At 36.9% G+C, this 17,104-nt stretch overlaps 1 protein-coding gene across 5 annotated transcripts in view; it reads left to right on the forward strand.

The window, feature by feature from the left end:
* The window catches only part of LOC149780285 (zeta-crystallin-like), a 69,409-nt gene that overhangs the window by 48,830 nt on the left and 3,475 nt on the right, over nucleotides 1-17,104 (forward strand). For all 5 annotated transcript variants that reach the window (XM_089937092.1, XM_089937090.1, XM_089937088.1 and 2 more), the window contains exons 5-8: nucleotides 1,444-1,495; nucleotides 6,222-6,371; nucleotides 10,288-10,389; nucleotides 15,553-15,648. In XM_089937092.1, the coding sequence (XP_089793218.1) occupies nucleotides 1,444-1,495; nucleotides 6,222-6,371; nucleotides 10,288-10,389; nucleotides 15,553-15,648 (400 nt within the window). The remainder of the gene's footprint in view (nucleotides 1-1,443; nucleotides 1,496-6,221; nucleotides 6,372-10,287; nucleotides 10,390-15,552; nucleotides 15,649-17,104) is intronic.

Genomic DNA, 17,104 nt, shown 5'->3' on the forward strand with positions numbered 1-17,104 from the left:
GCATCAGAAAATGATGCAATCAACTGTGGATGATGTGAGCATAATGGTATTATGCAATGTTACATCATTATTCCGGATGTTGCTGCAGTCCTACTGGAGAAATTTACACAGTGAAACATAGAAAATGAGGTATATGAATATCTTCAAAACGAGAGCCAATACAAATTTTTCACGGTTATATTCGTGTTCGGCACACCAAAATACTACAGATTAGGGCCTTTTCAAGTCAGTAATGATTTCACTGTTGACCAGTGTAGTCAATGGGGTTGATTAATCCAATATCAGTTTTGGGGGCCAAATAATTTAGTACTGCAATTATGCATGGCATTTCATCCTGCTCAACCCACTTTTAGATTTTACAACAGTTAGTTGGTGCAGATTAATGTTATAGAACAAACAGATACCAGCTGCCAGACAAAAATCCCTCCTATCCTAAGCCAGTTTCATGGTTGAAACAATTACTTAGCCTACTGTCAGAAAATGAAAAGACAAATCTGCAAATTATAAATAAAAAGGAAACACCCAAACAACCAGCTGGCCAAAATCAAAGGTGAATACTGCATTGAAAGTTCAGAGTTTGTGTTACAGTAAGCTGAAACACAAAACTAAATGCATCGATGATGATCAGTTGTGTGAATATACCGTATGCTGGTTATGTGCCATGTATAATGAAAGATGCATGTCTTTTCATATGATTTACATCACTGTTGGATCGCTTATAACTCTGAAAAAAGGGTAACTCTTGAGCGCATGGGTTAAAGTAAATAAAATAGCAATGGAAGTCTTGTTTAAATGTGATTTGGAAGAAAGAGATTGGTAAAAACAATGAATAAAGCAAACTTCACATCTAGTATATTTGGGAATAAACAAGGGTATAAGTAACACTACATACAATTTGTACTGTGTAATTACTGTTCTAGACACTACAGGTAGTACATTTTGCCCAGTAAGCTCAAAGCACCTCGTGAATTACTGAACATTTTATTTTTGCTTTTTTTTATTTTGTGTTGGAAAAATCAGAAATTATACACTTGCACAATTTTAAAACCAGACCATACATGCATATTCACTCCAGTAATAACTGAAATATAGATGGAATTTGCCTCAGTCCATCTATCCAAGTGGAGAATACTCTTGTTGGACTTCCACTTGTGTGGGTAAATGACATTTAGCAGTGTTTGCTAAAAACAGGCAGCTTGGGAGGGCTGGATTTATGAGGTACTGTTTATAACAATGCTTTTAATGTATTATCATCAGGTATTGTTGAAGAAACATTTTTCTACCCCAAAATTGGTTTCTTTGTGGTACTGTCAGATAAAGTCATGACATCGCAATAGCCTCAGAGTTTTTGTTTGACTGTCATGGATATTACTGCATCAAGTTGTGACATTCTTCCTATCAGTAAACATGTTACAATTTCTGATATGTTTGTATTTATTGCAGGAGTGGAGCTAAAGCTGGAAGCACTATATTGGTACATGGAGCAAGTGGAGCGGTTAGTTGAATAAATACAGTCTTAATGTTATTACCAGTTTACTTGTTTCATCAGATGCCATGATTGGGAAGTTTTGTTAATATATCCAGTAATCTTTTGATATTTGAGTTGAGTAATTAATTAATCCAGATGTTCTTTTAAGTGCTACCGTCTATGTATAAAACCTAATTATGCAGGTTGGCTGAATGTCAGCTGTCAATTAGTAATGAAATGAGTGTTTTGTTATGGTGATCAAAACAAAGGTCAGTGATTTTTTTGAGAGCCAGTGATTATTTAATTTTTAGGCTTTATTAAGGTCAGCAGGATAGATCAATATGAACAATATATGTTGATAATAACAACAATAACAACAACAAAATGGTATTTGGTGCTTGGTATTTGTTCAGAATAAAGTTTGAAAGGTAAACAAAAGTTACCTCTTTGCATCAATTAGTCTGGTCTTCCCCAAGAAGGGGCCCTGTGTGGCCGAGTGGTCTAAAGTGCTCTCTGTTACGGATCACTGCCATCTCACCTCTGTCTGCATGGGTTGCTTGAAAGGGACAGTTCCAATTAAGTTCTTATAATTTTTGTCACTTTGCTTTATAAGGCATTAATATCATTTTACAATTATGAGTAACAAAAAAGCATAACAATTCTTCACAGAAAACTAAACTTCTTAACTTTTATCCATGAACTTGGACTTTTAAGTTATCTTGCATGTTTAATATAATACCCTTTGCAGTCTGCACTATTTTTATGTATGCTATCATACTTTTAGCTGTTTTCACATATCTTTTATATGTATTCTGTCATACTTTTTGCTGTTTTCACATATCTTGCATTGTATGTTATCATACTTTTAGCTGTTTTCACATATCTTTTATATGTATTCTGTCATACTCTTTGCTGTTTTCACATATCTTGCACATGTATTCTATCATACATTTTGCAGTTTTCATATATTTGCTGTCATACTTTTAGCTGTTTTCACATCTTTTATATGTATTCTGTCATACTTTTTGCTGTTTTCACATATCTTGCATTGTATGTTATCATACTTAAAGCTCTTTTCACATATCTTTTATATGTATTCTGTCATACTCTTTGCTGTTTTCACATATCCTGCACATGTATTCTATCATACATTTTGCAGTTTTCATATATTTGCTGTCATACTTTTAGCTGTTTTCACATATCTTTTATATGTATTGTCCTACTTTTAGCTGTTTTCACATATCTTGCATATGTATACTGTCACACCGCTTGCTGTTTTCATTTATCTTGCAAACCAAAGCCACGAGACAAATATTGCAACTTTTAAATTTATTCAAAGAAAACGTGCATTTTTTTAGTGATATTGGGGCCTTACTGATCATTGTCTTCCAGCTGTACATCTTTCAATTATATGGGAGCCTGCGGTCTTTTGGCCTCCACCTCGTTATCTTTAATGATTGCAGTTCCTATTGTCATTTGACCTGCACTTGCTCATCTTTAGTGGTCACAGGGCCTGCTGTCAGTTGGCCACCAGCTGTATTTCTATGGTGATATCAAGGCCTGCTGTCAGTTGACTTCCACCTGTTCATCATTTAGTGATATCAAGGCCTGCTGTCGATTGACTTCCACCTATTCATCATTTAGTGATATCAAGGCCTGCTGTCAGTTGACTTCCACCTGTTCATCATTTAGTGATATCAGGACCTCCTGTCAGTTGACTTCAACTCTTCATCATTTAGTGATATCAAGGCCTGCTGTCGATTGACTTCCACCTGTTCATCATTTAGTGATATCAAGGCTTGCTGTCAATTGTCTTCCACCTGTTCCTTATTTAGTGAGATCAGGACCTCCTGTCAGTTGACCTCCACCTATTCATCATTTAGTGATATCAAGGCCTGCTGTCAGTTGACTTCCACCTGTTCATCATTTAGTGATATCAAGGCTTGCTGTCAATTGTCTTCCACCTGTTCATCATTTAGTGAGATCAGGACCTCCTGTCAGTTGACCTCCACCTAGTCATCATTTAGTGTTATCAAGGCCTGCTGTCAGTTGACTTCCACCTGTTCATCATTTAGTGAGATCAGGACCTCCTGTCAGTTGACCTCCACCTATTCATCATTTAGTAATATCAAGGCCTGCTGTCGATTGACTTCCACCTGTTCATCATTTAGTGAGATCAGGACCTCCTGTCAGTTGACCTCCACCTAGTCATCATTTAGTGTTATCAAGGCCTGCTGTCAGTTGACTTCCACCTGTTCATCATTTAGTGATATCAAGGCTTGCTGTCAATTGTCTTCCACCTGTTCATCATTTAGTGAGATCAGGACCTCCTGTCAGTTGACCTCCACCTATTCATCATTTAGTGTTATCAAGGCCTGCTGTCAGTTGACTTCCACCTGTTCATCATTTAGTGATATCAAGGCTTGCTGTCATTTGTCTTCCACCTGTTCATCATTTAGTGAGATCAGGACCTCCTGTCAGTTGACCTCCACCTAGTCATCATTTAGTGTTATCAAGGCCTGCTGTCAGTTGACTTCCACCTGTTCATCATTTAGTGATATCAAGGCTTGCTGTCAATTGTCTTCCACCTGTTCATCATTTAGTGAGATCAGGACCTCCTGTCAGTTGACCTCCACCTATTCATCATTTAGTGTTATCAAGGCCTGCTGTCAGTTGACTTCCACCTGTTCATCATTTAGTGAGATCAAGGCACACTGTCATTTAACCTCCACCTACTCATTATCATGGCATTGTGTTTTAGATAAAACTCTTAATTGACATAGACATGATTTACAAGAAAATAAAACATCAGATTGAAAATATTATAAAAATTGGATCATGAATGATGGAGTTGTGACTGTCATAATATTATACAGAGGATCTTGCAAAAATGGTTATTTAAAACCAAACTTATGAAATGAGTCAGATAATTTCCACCTTGACAAGCTCAAGTTTGATATTGTACAGTGTGTCATAAAAATCATTACAAATAAACATGAATGTAAGATTCTATTTACTACTTAATACAAAACTGATTATATTTGAAGAAACTGGAACAATTTTGTGAAATGTGGCTTCGTAATAAATCATTATCACATTTTCACTGAATTATGCTTTATTTTCACGTGTGTATAAATTAGGCTTTTTTGGTACATTAAATGAAAAGTTGTAATTGTAGATTTATTATTATCTCTTGAATCTCACACATAAATTTGAGAATATTCTGAAAGAGATGGCTTCAGTGTAACGGTAGTAGAACAAGACTACATGTGTTCATTATAGACCTACATGTACTTTCCAAATGGGGACCCCAAGTGGTATAAAGCGCTCTCTGTTATGGATCACTGCCATCTCACCTCTGGGGGCCCCGAGTGGCCAAGTGGTCTAAATTGCTCTCCGTTATGGATCACTGCCATCTCACCTCTGTCTGCATGGGTTCGAGTCTAGGATTTGGCCAATGTGGGTATGTGAGAAAGCTTTCCAGTAGCTTCTCATGGGTTGGTGTTCTTCCCAGGGTTTTCCCGGGTTCTTCCTCCACCATTAATACTGGCTGCCATACATAGTCTATTGTGTGCTGAAAAATGGCGAAAAACCCCACAACAACAACAACAACATCTCACCTCTGTGTGGGTTCGAGTCTCGGATTCGGCCAATGTCTGTATGTGGGAAAGCTTTCCAGTAGCTTCTTGTGGGTTGGTGGTTCTTTCTGGGGTTTTCCCGGGTTCTTCCTGCACCAATAATACTGGATGCCATGTATAGCCCATCGTGTGCTGAAAAATGGTGTTAAGCCCTACAACAACAACAACAACAACAACTTTCCAGTGCTAGCCTTAAGTTCTATTTATAGCAGCTGTATATGGTAAATTTCCAGGAAAATGGACAGATTTCTTCAAATCTGAAAACATGTGTGACAGATTCATTATATCATTAAAGAAAATTGGTTAGAGGACCAGTCTATACTGTAAATAATGATGTAAGATGTTAAGAGAAGCAGGCTTTGTCAAAGTGACATATCAAATTTAAATGACTGAAAAATTTTAGAGGAGAGAACCTTTTAAACTTTGAAACATGTTTGATCAGAAAAACAAGAAATCAGTAATGCTGCAGAATTTTTTTAAAATAAAGAAATATTGAGAAATGTAATACAGCACTAAGGTTTATTATATTGCCATGATCAGTGCAGGATTTGTAGAATTGACTTGATAATCACTAAGTGGAACTAGACATATTGACTAGTTGTGTATTGTATATATAATAATATTGTATATACATATATTCTGTTTATAAAATTTGTCAATAAAGTTTGTGTTTTGGTTCTAATCCACATGGATTTTACCCATTTTGTGACAAGAATTTTAACCAGCTGCAGATGCAAGTTAATAGCAAAATAAGTGTACATTTTTCATACTTTTTTTGTTGTTACGGAATGTCATGTAAAGTTTTCACACATTATGCCAAGATTACACCGTTTTTGACAAAAAGATTATGTTCATACCTCTCTTGGGGTCATCAGGTATGCATTGGGTGTTATGCGTGTTACATAGAGAATATTTATGATATTTGTTTGTAGTGACTTATGATGCAATTATGCACAGCACACCTAGGGAGTATAACATAGTTAGGGACAACATGTTAAAGTTTGTCAGACATATGGATAGTTTGCAGACTATTACATATTAGTCAACAGTTACAGTTACAAGGCTACTGTATTAAATTATTATAATATATGAGTTCCTGTCTTTGAATGATGCAGGTTGGATTGGCATGCATCCAGATAGGAGCAGCTCATGGGATGAAGATGCTCGGAACAGCAGGTACACCTGAGGGGATGGAACTGGTGAAGAAAAATGGAGCTTCTGCTGTCTTCAATCACAGACAGGATGGATATCTGCAGCAGATCACTGTAAGTGTCAGCCTTTTTAGGAAGGATTTAGATTTAACAATCTTTCGGTTTTTGTCTCACCTTTATTAGCAGGTAGACATTCAGTTTTTGTCTCAACTTTATTAGCAGGTAGACACAATCAAGTAGGTTTTATCTGCACTATTCTGTATAAATAGTTTAAACATAATTCACAAGAAAGCCACTTTATGTAACAGTTTAGGCACCACAGGCATCACAAATCACTACTTGCAGGTTCCATGCCATTTTGGCCTTTGCCTCTCTACTCAATGCACATGTATATTTCAGCAGTATTCTGACATCAGCACATGTATTCAAGCTCCCAACATTGAGTGAGGATTTTATTTTTGTCTTGAGTGGGCTACGTCAGCAATAGTTGTAACTGAAATACATGGACCTGAAACTGCACTCATAGAGAACAAAAAACATGAAACTTGAAGTCTTAAATAAAGGCATTCACATCATTACTGTCATACGCTGTAACTATTCAGAATGTGGTACAAGAGATGTGAGATTTGCATACATAAACTCGCGCATATATTGTTCATGTATGTGGTACTATAGTGATGCAACACCATCACTATTATTGACCCCTAGGTTTATCCTTGTTCCAAAGAACGTAGCCTCAGGTTCATAACCAGCTGAAAACTATTGAGATCTCCACTCATTAACCAAAACTATACTTTCTGGTCCTGAAAAGTTTTATGTATGGAGTTGACGTTGACGCCAGGTCTTACCTCAACCCACTGTGACTTGGCCCATTGGAAATTATCAAGATCTGTGTTGTGTGTATGTATGTGTGTGTATACGTACATACTTACTGATCATGAAAATACATGTATATACAGCTGACATTAACTCAAGGGCTCATTCCTACCCACATTGACATAATTCTTGCATCATAAGTTGGGAACTATTAAACTCCTCACTGCATAAACATATATACACTAACTGAACATAAAAAGACACATTTATGCACTTAGACTGCAGGATGCATAGCTACTATATGGGACTTTATCCCCTTGTCATTGAGATCCACACCCAGTAACAATATACAGTGGTCCCCCTCATGAACTGCCCCTCTGACTGGCGGCCACCCACTTTTTACAGCCAGAATCCCTTGGCACCAATGAGTTTGTGTTCAGAAGTACCCTGAAGAAAGGCCACCCCTCTGATGTGACCAGCAGACAACATATTAGTGCAAAAATGTAAAATTTAACCGCTCACAAGCGGCCATATTTTGTTATTAATATATGTGGAGAGCCAATATTTAATTAATATGGTAAGGTATGTAATCTGATTATCTTTCCTGATGTCTTTTTCAGATGTCATGTTTTTGTTACTCTAAGAAGTGTTGGCTAAAGTACATGTACCACTAAAGGTTATTATTATTAACACTGATATTTGGAAGGAAATGGGGTCAACAGTGTTTTGATAGTTTTGAGTTTCACACAGTGGTTTTTTTAAAAAAAATTTATTATGACCGGATGTAATTGTCAAGATCATAACATGATCAGCATTGACAAAATATAGCTTTTGTGCATTAACACACAAACAGAAATTAATCTTGAACAAGACAATGTACCAGACAAAAACCGTAAAATCATGTGACAGTACATGTGTCATGTCCTTGATAAACAAGAATTTCATTTACTCTAAAAAAGTTTCATCTGCATAATTAAATCGCAGTACTGTACAATTAGCAACATAAGAGTAAATTGTTAGAAAACTTTAACATGTCATTACCTAAACAGAGAAATAATACTTTAGAAGGAAAAGTAAAAGTTATTTGACTTGACGACAATGGGGAGAGTTCACTTACAGATAAATGTTATGTTGGGAAGACTCGGATAAACACCATTGTAACATATTAGGAGTATATCCTATAGCGGTGGGAAAATGGATTAAATGGAAACAATTATTTTAAATACAAAACAATGAATACAAAACAATGTATGTACTAAGATTTAAATAACATTTTTTAATGGTTTTGCAATGCACTTGCCAGCAATACCCAACATTACATTTCACGCCTAAGAATAAGAACTATCAATTTATGTTATCTTGAAATAAGTCTGTTTTAAGAACATTTTAATAATTAATGCTACTTTTAAATAAAGGTATTAACTGTTGTAAGTTATATGTAGATTTCTTACTATATACACATACATATACATACACATATGTCTCGTAAGTATAGTCCACCTCTGGAAAGGCCATCTGTCTTATATGGCACTTCCCCAGTGCAGAAGGGTTGGCCATATAAGAGGGGGACCACTGTATACACTTACTGAGCATTATATATATATATATATGTATGTATGTATGTATGTGTGTGTATATATATATATATATATATATATATATATATATATATATATATATATATGTGTTAAGCTGACATTGACCACAGGAATATCCATACTCCCAAGATGAGAGCCTCTAGGTCATTGAGTTATACACCCTATAAAATATACACTTATTCAGCATGAAAAATGAATTCAGATTTCCAATAAAAATTGGAATTGTGTGTTCCTACCCATCTGGGACCTGACCCAAAGGACCAGAAATTGGGGTTAGTGGTGTGGGACTAAACGGGGAGCAAAGGTATATTGATATGTTTTACAAAAACCATGTTTTTTATATTATATACCCTCTATTTACAGCTTGGCTGTCTTGCTATAGTCTTGTCCATCTATCAACATTACTCTTGTACATTCATCTATTATCCAAATTGCATAAAATCACTCAACATACTCTGCAAATGTTGTTTGGTTAGCATATTTGTGTGCATATTTAGCTAACATGATTAGATTTTCAGATCATTAGAGCAGTTTGTCAGCTTTTCTCATATTTTGTACCTTTTTTTATATGAGCTTTGTTTGCACAATTAAGCAAATACAGCACAAAGTAAACAAATGAAATGTTAAAGATATACTTGTTTTCATGAATAGGTGACCTCATTGGAATTTTTTCTATCCATTTATGATTTCCTAAAATTTATGTAAATTTTTAACTTTTTTTTTGTTATAGTTGAAAACTATCTTAGAATATGTGGCCCTGAGTAGCTGAGTGGTCTAAAGTGCTCATCGTTAGGGATCACTGCCATCTCACCTCTGTCTGTGTGAGTTCGAGCCTCAGGTTCGACCAGTGTGGGTATGTGGGAAAGCTTGCCTGTAACTTCTCATGGGTCGGTGGTTCTTTCCAGGGTTTTCCCAGGTTCTACCTCCACCATTCAAACTGGCCACCATGTATAGCCTATCTTATGCTGAAAAAATAATATTAAACCCTTAAAAAATAACAACAATCTTAGAATACATTGGTAGAACCCACATCAAGTATAGACAATTACATTTGGTATGGATATTTGCATGTAGATAACCTAATTAGATTTTCATGCAATTTACAAAAAATCTTCCAGTTTGTTCCTAAATTGTTTAAATTTTTTGACTCTGACCTTTTGTTCAGCATATCTGCGGAGGACTGAGAAAGGAGGGGCATGCATATTTTATAAACAAAAATATAATTTGATTTGTTCAAGTATGCTTTTGTAAAACTGGGATTAGGTCTGAGCTGAACACATTTGACTTGTCCTGAAGGCAGTAAAAAAATATATGAAATTCAGTATTTTTTTCAGGTACCTATTTTTGTGGTTTTTGTGGTTAATAATAGTACAAATTTTTAGACCCAACAAAAGATTGAAAGATACTTCTATGGAAAAATTAGGATCCCTTCTCCATACCATGAATTTATGTACTGATGAACATGGCATTTGTTTTTGCCAAGCTACAAAAATTGATGCCTTCAGAAAAAGAAATGTATTAAGAGTCACACATAATACAATTGAAGATTAAAACATTTGTATTTGGAATGTTTACAATGTGGAATATGGAACTGAATTTTCTTTTTTCTTCCTCAGGAAGCCACTAATGGAGAGGGGCCAGACTCAATCATAGAGATGCTGGCAAATGTGAACCTGCAGAATGATATAAACATAATTAAAAGGAATGGAAGCATTGTGGTAAGCATCTACATGCCTGTCATGCATGTCTACCTAATTTCTTACCAGCTTACTGCACTATCCATTACGGATCACTGCCCTCTCACCTCTGTCTGCATGGGTTCAAGTCTCGGATTCAGCCAATGTGGGTATTTGAGAAAGCTTGCCAGTAGCTTCTCGTGGGTTGGTGGTTCTTTCCGGGGTTTTCCCAGGTTCTTCCTCCACCATTAATACTGGCTGCCATGTATAGCCTATCGTGTGCTGAAAAATGGCATTAAACCCTACAACAACAACAACCAACTTACCTGCTTATTTACCTACGTTCTTAAAAATGGATGTGCTTATATGCCTACATACCTACCTACTACTACTTCAGTACCTATCCACCTATTCATTTACCTACTTTATTAACTCACCTGACTGAAGCCAAATGAGCATATGGTATTCCCATTCATCTTTCCTACACTATATTTCTTCTGTTGTGCATCCATCTGCAGTTGCTATTTTCAGTTACTTTCAGGTACATTGACCCAATTTCAATCCAGTTTGGCAGAGACCATTCTGGCATAAACGTTTGTATAAATGATGCTGAAACACTATCAAATATGATTGCCATTGTTAAAAAAATCAAAATGTGTACACATAATCTTGTAGGAGCAACAGTGATGCAGTTGTTAGGTTATTGGACTCAAGTCCAAGGGTCTCGGGTATAGTATCCATCCCAGGTTGGGTACCCTAATGTGTCCTTAGCAAGGGAACATAGCTCCTAGATCCTCAGCATGAGTAATGTGTTAAAAGTGATGTTAAGACTAAGAAAAATAACCTAATAATCTTGACCTACAATCAAATATGGCTGCCAATCCTAAAAAATACAGACCGCTCCGGTGTCCTAGTGGTTTGAGTGTCCATCTTGGATGCATGAGATCACAGGCTCGAACCCCAGCAGAGTCATACCAAAGACTTATAAAAATGGTACTAACAGTTGCCATGCTTGGTGCTCAGCATTAAAAGGTTAGTGTTAGGACTGGTCGGTCTGGTGTCCAGATGATGTGACTGGGCGGGACATGATGCTACATGTCTGCGGCATGATGCTTCAGTGCGGGACATCATTATAAACTGCCACACTGCATACATTAATGCAATATGTTTTAGCAATATGACTGAATTATATTTGAAGCTTCATTAAAAATTAAGATTGTGCACATGCAAAAAAAATACACTTACCTTTAATTGCTTTATTTCAAGAACCATTCAGTAGAATTTGACCCAGTTAAGCATCGTGGTATGTTTGTACAAATGCTGCAAATTCCACTATCAAGTATGCCCACTGTCACTTGCCGCAGAATCTATTTTAACAACATTGTCTCAAAACTATTTAACATAATCAAACCAAATATAACAGCAAGCATCTGGGCATGATGACCTTTCAGTTCCCAATTTGCAGAAAATATGGCCAAACTATGATGACATGGATGTGGAAGACTTCTTTGATCAGCTACAAGAAATTGTGGATAAAATACTGAAAAAAGACATTCTGGTTGTACAAGGTGATTGGAATACCAAGATAGGAGAGGACACTTGCATGAACTGGAAAGGAACATGTGGATGCTGCTGCAATGCACAGACAAATGAGAGAGGACTGAGGCTCCTGGAATTCGCTAGTTACAACGACCTTACGCTGGCAAACACCTTCGGCCAGCACAAAGTATCCAGAAGATGGACATGGCACAGCCCAAGCGGAGACCATCACAGTCAGATCGACTACATCATGGTGAAGAGGAGCCTACAATCAAGTATAAACATCGCCAAAACTAGAAGCTTTCCCGGAGTGGACATGGGAAGTGACCATGATCTGGTGATGATGACCTTCAGGCTACATCTAAAGATGGTCAAGAAAGAGAGCCACACAAGAATAAAATTTAATCTCGAGAAATTGAAGGCAATGATTGGTAGGAAATTTGCACCGCTCACTATCCTCGATGCTGACAATACCGAAATGGACACGTTGATCACCACCTTCAATACAGCAATGACCAAAATAGCCAGCAATATCCTCAGTCGACATCGCCTAGTCAAGAAACCCTGGGGCATAGCTGAGGTTCTGAACCTGTGTGACAAAGGAGAGAACTGAAGAAGAAACAGAACGATACAATAGGGGCAGAGCAGTACAAGGCAGTCAACCAGGAAGTTGAGAAAAGCTTGAAAAAAGCAAAAGAGAACTGGATAGAAGAAATGTTCAAAGACATTGAGGGAAACTTGAAAAGGAACAACAGCAGAACTTTACAACCAACGAGCCACAATAGATCCAGAGATACAAAACGTCCCTCCAGCAACTAATGACAACAACCACCCTATCATACGTGAAGAAGTTGAAGCCGCAGTGAGATAACTGAAAAAGTTTAAGTCAGCAGGAGTGAACAACATCCCGGCAGAACTAATCCAAGCTGGGGGAGAAGCGATGGTTTGCATCCTCACAGAAATCTGCAACAAGATCTGGCAAACAGGAGTATGGCCATCGTCATGGACTCAATCACTTATCATCACCTTCCTCAAGAAAGACAACTTGCAACAGTGTCAAATCCACCGTACAATCAGTCTTATAAACCATCCAAGCAAAGTCATGTTAAGGATACTGCTGAACAGACTAAAACCACAGACTAAAAAGATCATTGCCAAGGAGCAGGCAGGTTTCAGAGCCCAGTGCAGCACAACAGAGCAGATCTTCAACCTCAGGATATTTTGTGAGAAGTACCTCCAACACCAGCAAGATCTGTACCACATCTTCATGGATTTCAAGAAGGCATTTGACAGGGTAGGGCATGCAGCAGTGTGGGCGACTATGAGACTGTACAACATTAATGTCAACCTCATCACTAATAGAGCACCTCTATGACAAGGCCACCAGTGCAGTATACTTCAACAGCAGCATAGGGCACTGGTTCAGAATGACAGTCATAGTCAGACAAGGCTGTCTGCTCTCTTCCACACTATTCAACATCTTTCTGGAGAGAATCATGGCAGACGCCATATTAAGCATACAGGGACAGTCAGCATCGGAAGCAGAACAATCACCAACTTACGTTTTGCTGACGACATTGATGGACTAGCAGGAAATGAGCAAGAATTAGCTAGCTTAGTAGAGAGCCTTGACAAAACTCTGCAGCCTATGGCATGGAAATTAGTGCAGAGAAGACTAAAATGATGACCAACAACATCATGGGCATCAGTACTGACATCAGGGTCCAAGGTACAAAGCTAGAAACAGTCCACGGCTTCAAGTATTTGGGGGCAACTGTAACAGATGAAGGATCGAAGCCTGAAATACTCTCCAGGATTGCACAGACAGCAACAGAGCTGACAAAACTGAAGCCCATCTGGAAGGACAAGAATATCGCACTCAGCTCAAAAGTCAGACTGATGCACTCACTGGTGATCTCCATATTTCTCTATGCCTGTGAATCATGGACCATAAGAGCGGACTTGGAGAAAAGGATACAAGCTACAGAGATGAGATGTTTCTGAAAGATCCTCAGTGTCACATACAAAGACCATATCACCAATGAAAAAATACAGCAAAGGATAAGACAAGCCATTGGGCCTCGTGATGACCTCCTGATCATAGTGAAAAAAATGGAAACTGCAGTGGTATGGGCAATCATCAGGACTTGCCAAGACAATCCTACAAGGCACTGTACAAGGAAGAAGAAAGAGAGGCAGGCAAAGAAAGAGGTGGGAAGATAACATTCAAGAGTGGACAGGCTTGATACTGAGTGACTCACTGAGAAAGACGGAAAATCAAAAGGAATGGAGGAAGCTGGATGTTAGGTCTTGTGCGGTGCCCCAACAGTATTCCAGACTATGGGACTGATGATGAGGATTGTTGCTCAAGTTAACATTCCTAACCAACAAGTTGTGTAATATAAAAACCCAGTTGATTTCAACCAAATTTGACAGAAAGCATCTTTGTGTGAAGACCTTTCGATTTTTTATAAATTATGCTGATCTGCCAAAATATGCCTACCATTGCAAAATATAGAAGAACACCTTTAAATGACCTTGTCTCACAAACCTCTCAACAAAATTTGATCAATGTTGATAGAGAGCATCCTTGCAGGAGGGCCTTTTGAAATGATGCCAATTTGCCTTCAGATATGGCTGATGATATTAAAAATACTTGAACATTAATTGACTTCTCTAAATCCTCTGTATATTATTTACCAAATTTGACAGAGTAGTTTGCATGAAGTTATTTCAATTCAGTTTGAAGGGAAACCATTCTGTAATCAAATATGGTTGCCAATACCAAAAATAGACAAATGTTTGGAAGACTTCTCAGATTTATGCAAATGATGCTGATCCATTACTAAATACCGGTATAGCCATTCTTTGGAAAATAAAAAAATGCTTAAAAGATGTCCTTCCACAAAACCTGAACAGAATTAGAATTAATTTGATGTAAAGTGTCCTGGCATGGAAAGACTTTTAAATTTCTTCAAAACATGCTGATGCACTATCAGATATGGATACAGGTACAAAAAGTATTTTAATAATCATTTTAGAACTTCTCAGACACTGCTGGATACAATTTGACCTAATACGACAGAAAGGATCCTAGCAAAATGGCCTTTCAAGAATGTTGAAGTGATACTGATGTGCAATCAAATTTGGTCATTAAACCCCTCCCCCCAACTTATTATGATAACCTCTCATGAAACATGCTCTGACAGTGCAATTTAACCAAATTTGACAAAAGGCATCCTGGCATTAAAAAAGAAAATTTGCACAGCAGATGCTGAATCATTATTTAAATATAAATTTAAAAACTTCAAATTAGCAGCTGAACAACTGGTGAACAGAAGTTGACCTAATTTGACAGAAAGCATTGTACTTTGGAAAATTAAAATGGTGCCAATCTGACATCCAGACTCCATGTAGAGCTGCCTTTGCTTTTGACTGTTGGTAGATATCAGTCAGGTGATTGATCTCAAGCCCACTTCAGCCCATGTTTGAAGTTTGCTTTTTAACAATTTCAGTTATTTTATTTTAACAATTTCAATTATTTTATGAACAGTATCTCTTTCATCAAGATTATTTCTTTTATAAAGTTTCTGTTAACATTTGAATCACGTATTTGTTAGAGGCATTCTTTGGAGTTTCAACTTTTACAAATCTAATTTTTTTCAGGTCGTTGGTAACCGTGGAAATATTGAAATAAATGCCAGAGGAATTATGGCAAAAGAATGTGTGGTTACAGGTCTGGTTTTAATGCAGGCTTCCCCGGTAAGTACAACAAACACTTCTTCACATAAGTTTTAACCTGTTGGTTTAGGACACTTCTTCACATAAGTTTCAGTAAAACCTGTCTGCATGGGACACTTGTAATAGTAGAGTAAAACCAGTCTATACAGGACACTTATTCACTCATGTTTCATAATGACTTGCCTATATAGGACACTTATTTACAGTAAAACCAGTCAATAGAGGACACTTCACTCATGTTTCATAATGACCTGTCTATAAAGGGCACTTCTTTACAGTAAAACCAGTCAATAGAGGACACTTCACTCTTATTTCATAATGACTTGCCTATATAGGACACTTCTTTACAGTAAAACCAGTCAATAGAGGACACTTCACTCTTATTTCATAATGACTTGCCTATATAGGACACTTCTTTACAGTAAAACCAGTCAATAGAGGACACTTCACTCTTATTTCATAATGACTTGCCTATATAGGACACTTCTTTACAGTAAAACCAGTCAATAGAGGACACTTCACTCATGTTTCATAATGACCTGCCTGTATAGGACACTTCTTCACACAAATTATATTTAAACCTGTTTTTATAGGACAATTCTTTCAAGTTACTTTAAAACCTGTTAATATAGGACACTTGTTAACACAAGTTACATTAAATCCTGCCTATATAAGTCACTTCATCAGACAAGTTTCAATAGAATCTGTATATATCAGACATTGCACACAAGATACAGTTAAACCTAAGTAGAGCATTTCTTCACACTAGTAGTAGTTAAACTTGTCTGCATAGGAGAGTTAAGGAACATGAGTATTTTCACCCTTTCCCAGATGTAAAACAATCCCAAGAAAGTTGTATTTATGCAGTTAAATAGTCCTACAATGGAAGATGTGATATTTATGTTGCTTGAGTCATCATCTTACTTCCAAATGTCATTGTGCAATGTGTTCCCCTGTCAAGTAACAGGGAAGTAAAGACCAAATTTTCAGAAATATCACACACACTTGGCAGCATATATTGACACTTTTCCATGAATTAAACTCTAATTCCTTTAGTCACACTATATTTTTCTGATGGAATCAAATTCTGAAACAAGCGAGTGGGTTCATATTCAGGTTCCACTGACATTCATTTGAGTTTGTTAAAATGTGATGATAGGAAAGGAAGTCTTAATTTTAGAATCTTCTGATAGTTTAAGTCATAAATATTGGAATCTTTTATGATTGGTCATAAGTAGATCACATGGCAGAAAAAACATTTAACCCTAGAATCAGCCACCTGATGGTATATTTTAATAGTGAGAGTAGTAACCAGTTCTTTTTTCAGAGGATGATAACTGAAGTTATGCTCGAATACAGATAACAACAGTTCTCATATTTCAAACATGCCTCATACAATCAAAGCAGCATCTGCATTATATCACATCCATGGAGAGGTTTGGATGACTTTTTTATTAGACATAAAATAGAAGGCGGA

Source organism: Sinohyriopsis cumingii, chromosome 16, assembly GCF_028554795.1.
Source record: "Sinohyriopsis cumingii isolate HCF-2022 chromosome 16, ASM2855479v2, whole genome shotgun sequence".
In the NCBI taxonomy this organism is placed as follows: domain Eukaryota; kingdom Metazoa; phylum Mollusca; class Bivalvia; order Unionida; family Unionidae; genus Sinohyriopsis; species Sinohyriopsis cumingii.